Below are 16,292 nucleotides of genomic sequence, written 5' to 3'. Positions count from 1 at the left end.
TTTCTCACAAGGTTTTGAAATATAAAAAATGAAAAGAAAAAATATGTTTTTATTTTCTTTCTTCATTTTCGAAAACATTGTGGCAACAAACGAGATTTGCAAAATACTCACAATCCCTTTATCAAATTCCTTGGGGTATCTACTTTCCAAAAAGGGGTCATTGGGGGGGTTGTACTATTCTGGCATTTCTGGGCCTCCAAAGCTGTGATAGGTAATCAGGAAGTGTAATGCGGAAAAAAAGCCTTTTAAAAGCCTGAAGGTGCTTATTGGATTTTGGGGTCCTGTACACAGCTAGACTGCCAAAAAGCCTCTAAGACCTGGTATCCCCATACTCAGGAAAAGTAGTAGAATGTATTTTGGGGTGTAATTCCACATATAACAAAATAAAACAATTCCTCCTGCACATGGATGCGATGAACCAGGGTAAATCGACAGGATCCCCTATGAACCCAAAATCCAGGGATGTTGAGGCCTTGCTGCCCTCCTACGACTGGGGGAGTCCAGCAACACTGCAAAGGATCAAAGAAAAGAAAGAAAGGCGCACCAGCCTAGTGCATTATTGTGAGTTTATTGGCAGTATGAAAGGCTAAAAAGATACTCACAAACACATGTAATATATGGCACGTGAAACCAACATTCCTGGCACAATGGATGTGAAGACCCAAATGGGTCCATTTGGGTCTTCACATCTAGAATGCTGACACGGGGCAGACGCTTGCGTAAGCCATTGCGCACACGCGTGGGGAGGCGAGGGTACTTTTTTTTAATAATTATTTTTACACTGTCCATTACATTTTTTTTCTTTAACCCCTTTGAAAGCAATAAACAGTAACAGGTATTCTTTTCTTCTTTTCTGATAAATCTGGGTTCTTTTATACTCTAGATATCTCCTATGCCCTTAAATCATTTGACCTCACCAAGAACGATATGATGCTTTCCCAATTTAAAAATGGTGCTGTTTATATCCGGCAAAACCAAAGTGATGAAATGCTCGTAGCTTCCGGTTTCTTAGACTATAGATATGATTGGCTCCATTCCAGTCTCCAATCAGCTCTATGGTCAACTGATGGAAATCCTGGATGCATTCTCAGGTTCCCCAATGACACAAGACTACTCAAGAAAGTAGTGGAAGGGAGCGGGAGGAGATGCCTCCACCTCCCTCCTGCTGCCTTTCCCGACTTTCTCAGGCAGCTCGTAAAAGCAATCCTGAGGCTAATTAACTACTAGCATTGCTTTTACATGAAAACCAATCGCCGGCTGAAAAAAATGACACCAGGATGATGCCTGCAGCTGCAGGCATCATCCTGATGTAACCACTCAAAGTCCAGTAATGTACTTTGTACCATGTAATGGTCCTTGTTGGGCATATATGTCATGTTTTTTTTTTGTAGCCTCCCTAGCGGTCTGATTATGTCCATATTTCTGTGCTCAAAGCGGTACATTTTTTGCATGGAAATATGTTTTTTTTATTGTAGGCCTGTAATTTTTAGGAATAACTCACTGAAATCTGTCCAAACAAGAGTCTAGTAAACATGCCGGGTATGTAAATATTTGAAACACGAAATCATAAATTATAATTTAATTAATAATCATAAAAAATAATAATATAATAATAATATTAATAAATTTAATTCAGTAATATAATCAAACCAAAAACACTGAAATTTGAAATATTGCGCCAAGTTCGCACATCACTGAGCAAAAACGTTTTCAGTGTCTGATGACGAATTTCCCCACGAATCATTATCACTCAATTCTGCAAGTGGTTCTAATTCACTATCACTGTTCTCTAGCTGGTCTAAAACTGCTTTTGACCTAAAGGGACGCTTTTTGGACGTCATGGAGATTTCTCAGTTTCCAGGCAGAAAGAACAGTAAAAATGCAGGCAGATCACAGGACAAAGCACTAGGGACAAAATGTATGTGAAATGGTTTGATACAGTAATGTTATACTATGTGATTTTAGTGTATTTAGTGAATGTCACTTTTACAACTTTCAAATTTCCCACCAGTTCCGTCCCTGTACATCCCGACGTTGCAGGGAACGGAACCCAGAAGACAAATGCTGGCATCCGCCGGAGCATATTGTCGGGGACACTGCAGGAGGGACATCGTGGGAGCGCAGGACAAGGTAAGTGAAGAAGAGATCCCGGAGCAGCATTGCAAGGTATTCCCGAGTGTAGCTCGGGGTTACCGCTTGTGGTACTGAAACTTTACCCCGAGCTACACTCAGGAATACCACCAGGGAGGTTAAGCAGCCTGTGGGCTGAATAAAAAAAAGTGAAGAAATCTCTGTCAGAAAAAGTGAGTGGTATGCCTACCATTAGAATATACCACCCTGCATCTAGGTTGTGTGTTCTGGAAGACACACACAACCTAGAGACCAAGACTAAATTGAACCCTAGGGAGGATATCTCAGCCCTGACCAAACTTACAAGTGAACTTAGAAACTTACTGTCTGAGCAGTATGACAAATATGCCAATTAAATCTCCAGTTCAACATGTCCAGTAATAAAGCGGGGAAATTCTTCGCTAACAGAAAATCACATACTGTATGCACTCACGGACTTCTATGGGTCGCTGTATAACCTCAAAAATGACCCTTATACACCCCAACCCTCCAAGTCTGATATTGTCCAATTCTTATCTAAACTGAACCTTCTATAATTATCTCAGGAACAATTATTCCACCATATCATATACAATCCATATAAGGAAAAATACAATGTTCAAAGTCCACGTGAATGACAGCTTCCACAAACACTTTGTGAAAAAGAGCATGCATTTCTTGAGTGCAATAATAATAGTACTGACCTTCTTTTCATCCAATAAATCACCAACGTGAAACGGACTACCATCATATGTGTAAAATTGAGGCTTACCAGATGAGAAGACCCCTTGTTATAGGTGGTCTAATAAGGCTCTATATAGACTGTAACCTCTATGTTGTAACCGGGACCCAGATTCCACTTAGGTCAGTAAGCCATTCTCATAGCAGAACCAAGACAGTGTCATGTAAAATAAAACATGCTTCTCATAGTGCAGCTTCCAAGATGGACAGCGAGGGAGACAACGCCCGATGCATTTCGTCATCAACAGACGCCTTCCGGGGGATGGTCCTCTTAAAGTGTCTGCAGCTTTGTATATTGTGAAAGTGGGGAATTTGCGCAGTTGAACTTATGTTATTTTGTACATACACGTATATACACCAACTTTCCTATCTTCCCCCTTTTCTCCCCTCTCCCCTTCTTTACACATAATTTTATATATTTATGTATTTATTATCATTTTTTATTAATTAAGGCTTATACATATGTCTTATGTAATATGCAGGTACAGTGAGCATATGATTTTATATATTGCATAATATAATATATATAATTTGATAATTTGATCATTCATATTGTAATTTTTTTTATGTGTTTATTATTCAGCATTTAATATATTTATGCATAGTTTGGACTATGAGCCATTTCTCCAAGCTGCTGGCTGGTGGGTTGGCATAATTAACATTTAACACTCCTGTTACCACCCTCCTGTCTGCACACATGTGATCAGATGGTCACCCATAAATAATATCTATTTTCCCCCTGGGAAGGGCTAGTTGTGATAGAGCAGCCGGTCCACTAGGTGGGTGCAGGGCTTCTTTTTGGATTAATTTTCCCTTGTAGAGCTGGCAGTGGCCGGATAAGATTGCGAGTTCAGATGACGTAATTTTGGCATGATCAGAAGTGATGAAATCGTGACCAGAACTGTGGGTGGAAATTGTGAAGGACCCTTGTTTGTTTGCAGAACTGTGGGTGGAACACAATTACACCCACTCTTCTGGTCGTTTCCTTTTTAGTATGTGGCGTGTGCTCCAAGGGAGAACAGCACCATGTGGCCCCTCACTGTCCATATGTCCTGGCCTCTTAATTTACATTATGTCCCCAGAGGCATCTATCTACATGACATTATAACAACAGTACCTTTATAGCCCTTAAGACTGATCTCTGTGGAGTTTCATTCAAGGTCAGAAAAGTATGATACTAAGATATGTGGCTTCAAATTACTATTACAAGTTTATATGTATGGCCTGATTATTCAATTTGGACATTATATTTTCTATGCATACATATCAGTTGGCCAATGAAACATTGCTCTATAATGGTTTATAATGTTTTATTGTATTTACTATGTTTTTTGCTCACATATTCTGTGGCAACACCTTTACTCCCTCCTCTTAACTGTAGTGGATGGTAATCAATAAACTGAGATATAGGATGTATAGGTTAATTGGTCCATTTGGTACTTTGGCTCTGAAGAAGATGGTTCATCCCTCCAAGCCTTTGGATGCTACACAGACTTCCTATACCACTGGCTCGCTATCGTGGACATTGAGGGGGTCTCGTCTGCAACCCATTACATGCTTGTTCTTACATGTGTTTGTGAGTAGATTACCTACTTTTTATATACAGTGGATATAAAAAGTCTACGCACCCCTGTTAAAATGTCAGGTTTCTGTGATGTAAAAAAAACAAGACAAAGATAAATAATTTCAGAACTTTTTCCACCTTTAATGTGACCTATAAACTGTACAACTCAATTGAAAAACAAACTGAAATCTTTTAAGGGGGGAGTAAACATACAAAACTAAAATAATGTGGTTGCATAAGTGCGCACACCCTCTTATAGCTGGGGATGTAGTTGTGTTAAGCAATCACATTCAAAACCATGTTAAATAGGAGTCAATACACACCTGCCATCATTTAAAGTGCCTCTGATTAACCCCAAATAAAGTTCAGCTGTTCATGTATGTCTTTCCTGACATTTTGTCCACAGAGAGCTTTCAAAGCATCAGATGGATGTCATTGTTAAAAGGTATCAGTCAGGAGAAGGGTACAAAAAATATTCTAAGGCATTAGATATACCATGGAACACAGTGAAGATAGTCATCATCAAGTGGCGAAAATAGGGTGCAACAGTGACATTACCAAAAACTGGATGTCCCTCTAAAATTGATGAAAAGATGAGAAGAAAACTGGTCTGGCTACCAAGAGACCTACAGCAACATTAAAGGAGCTGCAGGAATATCTGGCAAGTGCCTGCTGTGTGGTACATGTGACAACAATCTCCCATATTCTTCATATGTTTAGGCTATGGGGTAGAGTGGCAAAATGGAAGCTTTTTCTTACAAAGAAATACATCCAAGCCCGGCTAAATTTTGCAAAAATGCATCTGAAGTCTCCCAAAAGCATGTGGGAAAATGTGTTATGGTCTGATGAAACCAAGGTTGAACTTTTTGGCCATAATTCCAAAAGATATATTTGGCACAAAAACAACACTGCACATCACCAAAAGAACATCATACCCACAGTGAAACATGGTGGTGGCAGCATCATGCTTTGGGGCTGTTTTTCTTCAGCTGGAACTGGACCCTTAGTCAAGGTAGAGGGAATTATGAACAGTTCCAAATACAAGTCAAAATTGGCACAAAATCTTCAGGCTTCTGCTAGAAAGCTGCACATGAAGAGGAACTTCATCTTTCAGCATGACAACGGCCCAAAGAATACATCCAAATCAACAAAGGAATGGCTTCACCAGAAGATTAAAGTTTTGGAATGGCCCAGCCAGAGAGCAGACCTCAATCCAATCAAAAATCTGTGGGGTGATCTGAAGAGAGCTGTGCTCAGGAGATGCCATCACAATCTGACAGATTTGAAGTGTTTTTGCAAGGAAGAGTGGGCAAATATTGCCAAGTCAAGATGTGCCATGCTGATAGACTCATATCAAAAAAAGACTGAGTGTTGTAATGAAATCAAAAGGTGCTTCAACAAAGTATTAGTTTGAGAGTGTGCACACTTATGCAACCATAATATTTTAGTTTTTTATTTTTACTTCCTTCCACCTAAAATATTTTAGTTTGTTTTTCAACTCAGTTGTACAGTTTATAGGTTACATAAAAGGTGGAAAAAGTTCAGAAGTTATTTATCTTTGCCTAATTTTTTTACATCACATAATCTTGACATTTTAATGGGTGTATTGACTTTATATCCACTGTATCCTTTAATAAATGGTGTTTTTGGTATTGTACTAGGTCGGTGCGCCCTATTTTCTTTCATTATTTCCAGTTCAGTGAGGACACCTACAGTCCTGAGAAGGCAGCAAGACCTTTGGCACCATACCATCAGACCATATTGGTGGACTATACTCCTAAGCATTGCGATTGAGTGCAGGAGGTTGTATTGTTGTAGAACCCAATAATTCCAGTAAACTTCCAACCCCTATCCTTACTCAACTCGGATGTGAAGCTCTATACTAAAAATTTTGGCTAAATGACTATTAACATTATACCCATGCTGGTCCAGTTGGATCAAATGGGCTTCACGTTAAGTAGTCCAGCCTCCTACTAAGAAGGTGATAAACATAATTCATTATGCTGAGTCTTAACAGAAGCATTCTCTGCTTTTCTCCATTGATGCAGAGAAGGCTTTCGATAGAGTTCACTGGCTGAACATGAACCATATCCTTCTCAAATTTGGTTTTCAAGGTACAATGCTGTCTGTTATACTAGCTCTGTACTCTTGTCCATCAGCCCAGGTCTGCATCACCTGAATGCTATCCAAACAGTTCAATATAACTAATGTCACACAACAAGGATGTTCACTTTCTCCTTACATCTTCAATCTTCTGATTCAACTGTTAGCCAAAGCCATTCAGTCACATCCTTCGATTTCTAGATTGCAATTTACTTAAAACATCACAAAACTATTTTATTTGTTGACAATGTAATTATGATTCTACATACTGCTTATTCACAAAACTGAAGTGGGGTTGTATGGTGGCTGCCTTACCAATTTTTGTGTTTGTCAGTGTCCCAACATCCTGTATTACCTGATTGTTTCAGGATTCTTGAATTCATGTTTTCCAAAATGAACTTACGGTAAGCAGAATTTTTTTTGTTCATTTTGGATGGAGTGAAGAATGGTCAAACCCCTGTCAGGTTTCTTATTTTTTTGCCATCTCTGTCCCATTGGGTAGATTTTCCTTCACTGCCTGTTCTGTTGACACTATGGGAAGTGACAGGTATTTTCTCCAAAGCAAGAAAACTGCCCCCTCTATTTCTATTGTGATGACAACTCAAATTTTCAACATTTTCTTTAGTTGACTGTCTGCACTGTGGAAACAGAAAGCAACAAAAAACTACATTCTATCTAAAACAACAAAATTTTTTTTGCATTATTCTATGTCATTTTAGCATGCCTCAAAAGCTAGTTAGCACACCAGTGCATTTGCTACTTGATGAATCAGGATCAAAGTCTTTGACTATTTATCTCTGTTATAAGACTAATGCTCTGTCTAGCACATAAGTCAATGTGGACCATGATGAAAGTGACAATGAAAAATGTCAGTTCAAAGGGAAAAACTTGTCCTTAGATTCATCAAGACTGGCAATCATATTGTCAATGTTTAATACATATGCTCCCTTTATTAAGATGTTTAATGGGGGAAATGATTAAAGCTTATAGAAATTAAGACATTACAGAATAAAACTTGCAGAATATCAGAGTTCATGCTAAGAGGTGCTGCTCTCTACTGCTATTCAGTTCGATCTTTGTCACCTATGCTTTTTTAGTTGAAAATGTGTTTAAGTGTGTGGTCGAGCCAAAAAACATGAGCTGTATGAAAACAAATATGTAGAATTATCTCTGCTTTTCTAGCAGGAAAAAAAACCTTATAAAATCTCATAGTGGAAAAAATTTACCAATGGTAATAGATATTAAAGCTGTGTTCCAGATCACAGGAGCAAATTATTAGCAGTGCTGATTTTTAAAATTGTTTACCTTTAGTGTAGATTAAATGTTTATACTGTTTTTTATTTTGATTCATACCTTCTGGATAGCTAAATGGACCATGTTCATTATAAAAAAAAAATCAGACAATAACAGGCTAGATAATGCACTCTGCAGTGGTGGTAATCAGAATTCTAATGATAGTTATCATTGATCACTTTCTGGCCAGTACATGTAGCTTTACTGCTACAGGGCAGCCGCTCTGTGCAGAATCACATATATATACGTGATTCTGCTTTACCGTGTAGGGGGTCATTGGATCCCTTACATGTCAATCACTGAGTCCCGGCCATACGCAGAAGAAAAGGAGGGCACCAGGTCAGGAGGACAGAGTCCCAGCCAGCAATTCATATTTGAGACCAGGCGATCGGCAGAGAGAATGACAGGAGAGAGATTTGTGTATGTAAACAGCACAGATCTCACTCCTGTCAGCAAGGATGTGTCGGCGTTTGTCTCCCTGCAAAGGGAATTAAAAACAGCACATTTCCTATTAAAACACCTCACAGTACACAGTAATAACACTCCCTGGCACATAGTTAACCCTTTGAACAGTTGTCAGTGTTAGTGAGTTCCCACTAGTGTCAGTTAGTATCAGCATTCCTGCCGTACTATCACAGTCACGCTATGAGTCGCTGATTGTCGACATTACTGGTATTATATACAATTCCAATATCAATATCATTGTTTGTAGCCGCTATAATTTTCATGCAAAACGATTAATATACACTTATTTGGATTTTTTTTTACCAAAGACATGTAGCAGAATACATTTTGGCCTGAATTTATGAAGACATTTTTTGTGTTTTTCATTTTGTTTTGTTTGATATATTTTAAGCAAAAAGTAAGAAATATTGTTTTGTTTTTTTTACATTTTCAGTTCTAAAAAACAGTGGTGATCAAATACCACCGAAAGAAAGCTCTATTTATGTGAAAAAAAATTATATAAATGTAATTTGTGTACAGTTTTGCAAGACCTCGCAATTGTCAGATAAAGTAGTACAGCTCTGTATAGCAAAAAATGGCCTGATCGTGAAGGGGGTTAAATCTTCCGCAAGTGGTTAAGATTCTGATTACGTGTTCTTTTTATTAATAATATTATTACTATAATTATTAATATAATTTTCACTAATCATTTTTACTATAATTTTAACTTACAAATGACACTTCTTTATATCTATTCTAGAGAATATGTGATGCACCTGTTTTGAAAAAGTGGTGAGTAGCCACAAAACATGCTATAAAGTGTTTTAATGTAACTACAATAATAAAATAGATTTATGCAAGTTCTCTAGTTTCCTGCTGTATATGCAAAATCCATAAACAATAGGCACCCCTTTTACTTCACCCTATAGGTTATCTGCATGCACTTGTGTTGTAAAGGAATGTGTTGATATAGGATGTGAGGAGTCAGCCTGGGGAGGGGCTAAGGCAGATATGTCCCCTTCAGCCCTCCCTATTAAGCACAGGTATGGGTTTAGACTGGGGAGACAGTAAAGTGTAAAACTTTCTGTTGGACTTTTGTTGCTTGTTTCCCACTAAATTCCACCAGAGTATAGAGCAGAATGAGCAAAGGGATGGGAAGCTTTGTTTCTTTATTGTCCAGTAATGGGCTTGGGGCAGGGATGTGACCTATGACTTTTTTTTATACTTACCATAAAATTATTTTCTGCACATTTATAAAATATATATTTTAGATCTAGACAATTGGGTCATAATACCACCTGCAGGAGTAGGATGCTAAATGCAAACAAAAACAGCACAATCCAATTGTCTGAAGCTATGCTGTTTCCTTAAAAGAATGGAAGAGAAACCTAAGTTGTCAACCTGGCTCTACTGTCAGAGCTATAGCAGAAAATCCAACATACAAAAATAGTACTGACCCAGATGCAAATCAAAGATTGCCGCCGGGGCCCCTCGTGGCGCCGGCGGTGAGGCGTCCAACCTGCTGTAGCTTTACTTGACGCGTTTCGAGCGAAGGCTCGTACTCATAGGGGTGCAGCTTACCTATCTTTGATTTGCATCTGGGTCAGTACTATTTTTGTATGTTGGATTTTCTGCTATCCTGTGCCTATAATAAAGATATCCAAGGATATTACACTATGTGGCCCTTTCTATTTATTTGAGTTCTGGTGAGAACCGGCCAAATCCACAGAAAAGCTGCATCTATCCGGGTACCAGGCCATGAGGGATATGCTGACCAGATCTGACCAGACCAGGATGATGACACAGGAGGTCCAGTGATATTTACACAAATGCGCATAAAGATTGCGTATCTGGTGAGTGCGCAATCTTTATATTTTATCACCTGACGGTCCCTAGCATTGGACGTCTGAAGATCATCCTGGATCTTAAGAGCACTCCTCCATTGGACTGTTTCACTTCCCTCTCTCCATAGCCACCATTCAGTGGTGTTATTAACACACAGTCACTATTATTAGTGTGTATTATCGGTGTTTATTCATTACTATTTTGCTAAGTTATATAGCGCTGCACCCCCCCCTTTTTACATTTATGTGGAGGACAGTGACATGTGGTGGGGTCAGTGACATGGGGAGGACAGTGACATGTGGTGGGGTCAGTGACATGGGGAGGACAGTGACATTTGGGGGGGTCAGTGACATGGGGAGGACAGTGACATGAGGGGGGGAAGTGACATGGGGAAGACAGTGACTTGTGGGGGTCAGTGACATGGGGGGGCTGTGACATGGGGAAGACACTGACATGTGGGGGGGCAGTGACATGGGGGGGCATGACATGCGGAGGACAGTGACATGAGGGGGGGTACTGACATGGGAGGACAGTGACATGAGGGTGGGGAATGACATGGGGAGCACAGTGACATGTAGGGTGAGGACAGTGACATGGGGAGGACAGTGGCATGGGGGGGCAGTGACATGGGTAGGACAGTGATGGGGGGGCTGTGACATGGGGAAGACAGTGACACGAGGGGGGGGGCACTGACATGGAGAGGACAGTGACATGAGGGGGGTCAGTGACATAGGGGGCCTGACATGGGGAGGACAGTGACATTTGGGGGGGCAGTGACATGGGGAGGACAGTGACACTGGGAGGAAAATGACATGGGGGGAAGTGGCATGGGGGGGCAGTGACATTGGAGGGGGACCATTACATGGGGAGGACAGTGACCAGGGGGGGCACTGACCTTGGGGGAGTCTGACCTGGGGGAGGACAGTGACATGAGGGAGGGCACTGACATGGAGAGGACAGTGACATGAGGGGGGGGGGCAGTGACATGGAGAGGACAGTGACATGAGGGGGCAGTGACATTTGGGGGGGTCAGTGACATGGGGAGGACAGTGACATGAGGGGGGAAGTGACATGGGTAAGACAGTGACGTGTGGGGGTCAGTGACATGGGGGAGTCGTGACATGGGGAAGACACTGACATGTGGGGGGTTCAGTGACATGGGGGGCCATAACATGTGGGGGGGCAGTGACATGGGGGGCTTGACATGCAGAGGACAGTGACATGAGGGGGGTACTGACATGGGAGGACAGTTACATGAGGGGGGGTGACATGGGGAGGACAGTGACATGTGGGGTGAGGACAGTGGGGAGGGGGGAGGACAGTGACATGGGGAGGACAGTGACATTTGGGGGGGTCAGTGACATATGGGGGGGTGACATGGGGAAGACACTGACATGTGGGGGGTTCAGTGACATGGGGGGGCCATAACATGTGGGGGGGCAGTGACATGGGGAGGACAGTGACACGAGGGGGGGCACTGACATGGAGAGGACAGTGACATGAGGGGGGTCAGTGACATGGGGGGCCTGACATTTGGGGGGGCAGTGACATGGGGAGGACAGTGACACTGGAAGAACAATGACATGGGGGGCAGTGGCATGGGGAGGACCAGTGACATTGGGGGGGCAGTGTCATTGAAGGGGGACCAGTGACATTGGGGGGTCATGGCTGTCACTATCCTCCCCATGTCACTGTCCTCCCCATGTCACTGTCCTCCCCATGTCATGGGCCCCCTCCAATGTCACTGCCCCCCCATGTCACTGCCCCCCCCATGTCACTGCCCCCCCCAATGTCATTGTCCTCCCCATGTCATGGGCCCCCTCCAATGTCACTCTACTCCCCATGTCACTGCCCCTCCAATGTCATTGTCCTCCCCATGTCACGGCCCCCCCATGTCACTGACCCCCACGCATGTCACTGTCCTCCCCATGTCACGGCCCCCCCATGTCACTGACCCCCACGCATGTCACTGTCCTCCCCATGTCACGGCCCCCCATGTCACTGACCCCCACATATGTCACTGTCCTTCCCATGTCACTAACCCCACCACATGTCACTGTCCTCCCCATGTCATTCCCCCCCCCCCTCATGTCAGTACCCCCCCATGTCACTGCCCCCCCCACATGTTATGGCCCCCCATGTCACTGACCCCCACACATCACTGTCTTCCCCATGTCATTTCCCCTCTCATGTCACTGTCCTCCCCATGTCACTGACCCCCCAAATGTCACTGTACTCCCCATGTCACTGACCCTGACCCCAGCACATATCACTCTCCTCCCCATGTCACTGATCCCCCCCAAATGTCACTGTCCTTCCCATGTCACGACCCCCCCATATGTCACTGTCCTCCCCATGTCATTCCCCCCCCTCATGTCAGTACCCCCCCATGTCACTGCCCCCCCCACATGTTATGGCCCCCCATGTCACTGAACCCCCCACATGTCAGTGTCTTCCCCATGTCATGTCCCCCCATGTCACTGACCCCCACACATCACTGTCTTCCCCATGTCATTTCCCCTCTCATGTCACTGTCCTCCCCATGTCACTGACCCCCCAAATGTCACTGTACTCCCCATGTCACTGACCCCAGCACATATCACTGTCCTCCCCATGTCACTGATCCCCCCCAAATGTCACTGTCCTTCCCATGTCATGACCCCCCCATATGTCACTGTCTTCCCCATGTCAGGCCCCCCCACTGTCCTCCCCCCACATGGCACTGTCCTCCCCATGTCATACCCCCTTCATGTCACTGTCCTCCCCACATGCCACTGTCCTCCCATGTCACAGCCCCTGTGTCACTGACCCCACCACATGTCACTGTCCTCCCCATGTCAGGTCCCCCCACTGTCCTCCCCCCACATGTCACTGTCCTCCCCATGTCATTCCCCCCACAAGTCACTGTCCTCCCCACATGTCACTGTCCTCCCATGTCATGGCCCCCCCATGTCACTCACCACATGTCACTGTCCTCCCCATGTCATTCCCCCCCTAATGTCACTGGCCCCCCACATGTCACTGTCCTCCGCATGTCATGCCCCCCATGTCACTGCCCCCCACATGTTATGGCCCCCCATGTCACTGAACCCCCTCATGTCAGTGTCTTCCCCATGTCACATCCCCGCATGTCACTGACCCCCCCCTCATGTCACTGTCCTCCGCCATGTCAGGCCCCCCCTGGTCACTGTCCTCCCCATGTCATGGTCCCCCTCCAATGTCACTGCCTCCCCAATGTCACTGTCCTCCCCATGCCACTGCCCCCCATGTCATTGTCCTCCTCATGCCACTGCCCCCCCATGTCATTGTCCTCCCAGTGTCACTGTCCCCCCCACGTCACTGCCCCCCCAAATGTCACTGTCCTCCCCATGTCAGGCCCCCCTCGTGTCACTGTCCTCTCTATGTCAGTGCCCCCCATGTGTCACTGTCCTCCCCAGGTCAATGCCCCCCCACGTCACTGTCCTTTCCATGTCACTGTCCCCCCAAGTCAGCCCCCCCCCGGTCAATGCCCCCCTCCACGTCACTGTCCTCCCGGTCAATGCCCCCCTCCACGTCACTGTCCTCCCCATGTCACTGACCCCACCACATGTCACTGTCCTCCACATGTCACTCACTGAACCCCCCATGTCACGGCCCCCCATGTCATTGACTCCCACATGTCACAACCCCCCCCCATGTAACTGTCCTCTCTCCGATCCACGATGCTCCCCAATACACATCTTTGATCCATCTTGCTGGAGCGGCTAATGATCCGCGGGATCAGCTGTGTGTGTAAGTGTAATCAGCGGTGCAGCAGAAAAGGGGTTAACTGTGACAGCTCTCTGATATGGTTGTTGATCGGCGATCGGCTTCCTATGCCTGAAACCGTGACTTGCGCAGTTGCTTCAAGGGGGACAGATCTTCATGGGAGCCAGATCTTGCCGCTACACCGCCTCCGTTGCCAGTACCATGTGACCTGCTGTGACCAATCACAGCAGGTCACATGACAGTTGTATACAATGGATGGCTTCCTATCATGCCATCCATTGTATACAAGTGTGGCCAGCTGTGAATGGTCACAGCGATCACATGAACAAGCTGGGCCAATCACAGCCCAGCTGTGTCATGTGATTAGCTGTGGCCAAATCACAGTTAAGAAAAAAAAAATCCTGAATGAATCAATGTCATTCAGTTAAATGCTTGCTTATAGCAAAGTAACTATTTGCTGTAAGCAAATTGTGTAAAAAACAAAACATATATATAGATCACTTCCCCAAAGTAGTACAATGTTACTATGGTAACATTATACTACTTTGGTCATAGTGAAATATGAAAAAAAAATCTTAAAAAAAGAGAAAAAAATGTAATACGAAAAAAAAATCTATTTTTTTTTGTACTGTCGCCAGTCAGTGTCCCTGATCACCACCATGCCAGTTATATGATGACGCTGTACTGCACTGGTGACAGTATGTAAAAAAAAAAAATAGTGAAAATATTTTTTTTTATTTCTTTGAGAAAAATATTACAACTTCAAAAAACTCGCCATGCCTGTTATGAAATACGTTGGACTGTCTACTTTGCACAAAGGGGTCATTTGGGGGATATCTGTACTGTAATGACATTCTTGGACCTCAAAAATTAGATTGGCTATCAGAACTTCAGGATTGATCAATATTCAGATATAGTTTGTGAACTCTATAACTTTCCTACAAACTAAATAATAAATACTAATTTGCGTTATTTTCACCAAAGACATGTAGTAGAATACATTTTGGCCTAAATTTATGAAGAACAATTATTTATTTGCAAACTTTTATAACAGAAACAAAGAAAAATGTGTTTTTTTTTCAAAATTTTTGGTGTTTTTTTGTTAATTTAGCAAAAAATATAAACCCCAGCGGTGATTAAATACCACCAAAAGAAAGCACTAGTTGTGTGAAGAAAATTATAAAATTTTAGTTTGGGTACAGTGTTGTATGACTACGCACTTGTCATTCAAAGTGTGAGAGCGCTGAAACCTGAAAATTGGCCTGGGCAGGAAGGGGGTAAAAGTGCTCTGTATGGAAGTGGTTAAACAGCCTGCTTTTTGACCTGATAGTGAAAATGTTACTTTAAGAGATGAGTGGTAATTTAAAAGGTAAGGGTAAGTGTTAGAGTTACTGTAGGTGATGTAACTGGTCAGGGATATTCTGATGTACACTATAATTTTCACTTGTTTTCCGCATCGGAAGTTATTTTACTGGGAACAAACATAGGGAAATTTTCCATATTAACACATTAGTGCATAAGTGTTTTAGCTGTTTAGTTCATTTTGTTTTGATATTAGGAATTGTACCTTTCCCCTTTAGCTAACTGACAAAGTATTGATTAACTGTAATGTATTTTCCAAGATTGGTCCCAGTTGGAAAAAGTAAAGCTCTGAGCTTACCTTTGGTTGGCTGTAGTGCTCCAGGGACATTGTGACAACATTAAGGCAAATGATGATTGTAATGAAAATATCCAAGTAATGACTTGTACAGACAGAGTGAATTAAGAGGCGTGCAGGGCAGTAGGTCGCATAATATGGCAGACGCTGGGCTTCTGCATAAAGACAAGAGAGAAAAATACATTACAGAGTAGTAACTTTGTGAGGATAGAAAAGCTGAAGATGATGTTTGGAGACAAAAAGAATTTGTCAAGTTGCTGAATTATTACAACAGACTGATCAATACACACATAAAAGAAGAAAAAGGAAAGGAGTTGGTAAGGAATCACACTGGGAAAAATGTGTAACCAAACCATGGATTGCACATAATCATTATCAGCTTATTAACCTGCTTTTAAGCTTGGTGACCACCCGATTCATGTTCCAGTGTATAATTAACCCTCCTGCTATGTTTACACTTCATTGTATACAGACATTGGAGCAGAATCTTTTTTATCCTAGGTAGAGGATGAAGCCAGGGCTTTTTTTGTGTAAACTGTGTGGTGCCAGGCAGGGCAACACAGTAAAGCAGAGCTGAAGGTAAGGATTATTCTACATAGGTTACAATAGGAATGGGGGAAAGTGAAGTTGTACTTTAACTTAATACATAAATCTTTCCCTTAACCTCAACATAACCCTTGAACTTAACCCTCAACCTCAACCTAACCCCCAAAGCTAATCAAAAAATTCAGGCCAAAGTTATACTATCATTTGATATACACAACATTATGGTACTACTATCAAGGAAGA

General features: G+C 42.9%; 1 protein-coding gene across 3 annotated transcripts in view; it reads right to left on the bottom strand.

Annotated features, from left to right (window-relative positions):
• The window catches only part of CACNA1I (calcium voltage-gated channel subunit alpha1 I), a 1,904,325-nt gene that overhangs the window by 384,062 nt on the left and 1,503,971 nt on the right, over positions 1 to 16,292 (bottom strand). For all 3 annotated transcript variants that reach the window (XM_089683626.1, XM_089683627.1, XM_089683628.1), the window contains exon 24: positions 15,507 to 15,658. In XM_089683626.1, coding sequence (XP_089539752.1) covers positions 15,507 to 15,658 — 152 coding nt within the window. The remainder of the gene's footprint in view (positions 1 to 15,506; positions 15,659 to 16,292) is intronic.

Source organism: Staurois parvus, unplaced genomic scaffold (assembly GCF_062004578.1).
Source record: "Staurois parvus isolate SC_StPar_1 unplaced genomic scaffold, SC_StPar_1.0 ptg000316l, whole genome shotgun sequence".
NCBI classification, from domain to species: Eukaryota; Metazoa; Chordata; class Amphibia; order Anura; family Ranidae; genus Staurois; species Staurois parvus.
The sequence above is the reverse complement of the archived record's forward strand: the minus strand, read 5'-3'. Positions and strand labels throughout refer to the sequence as shown.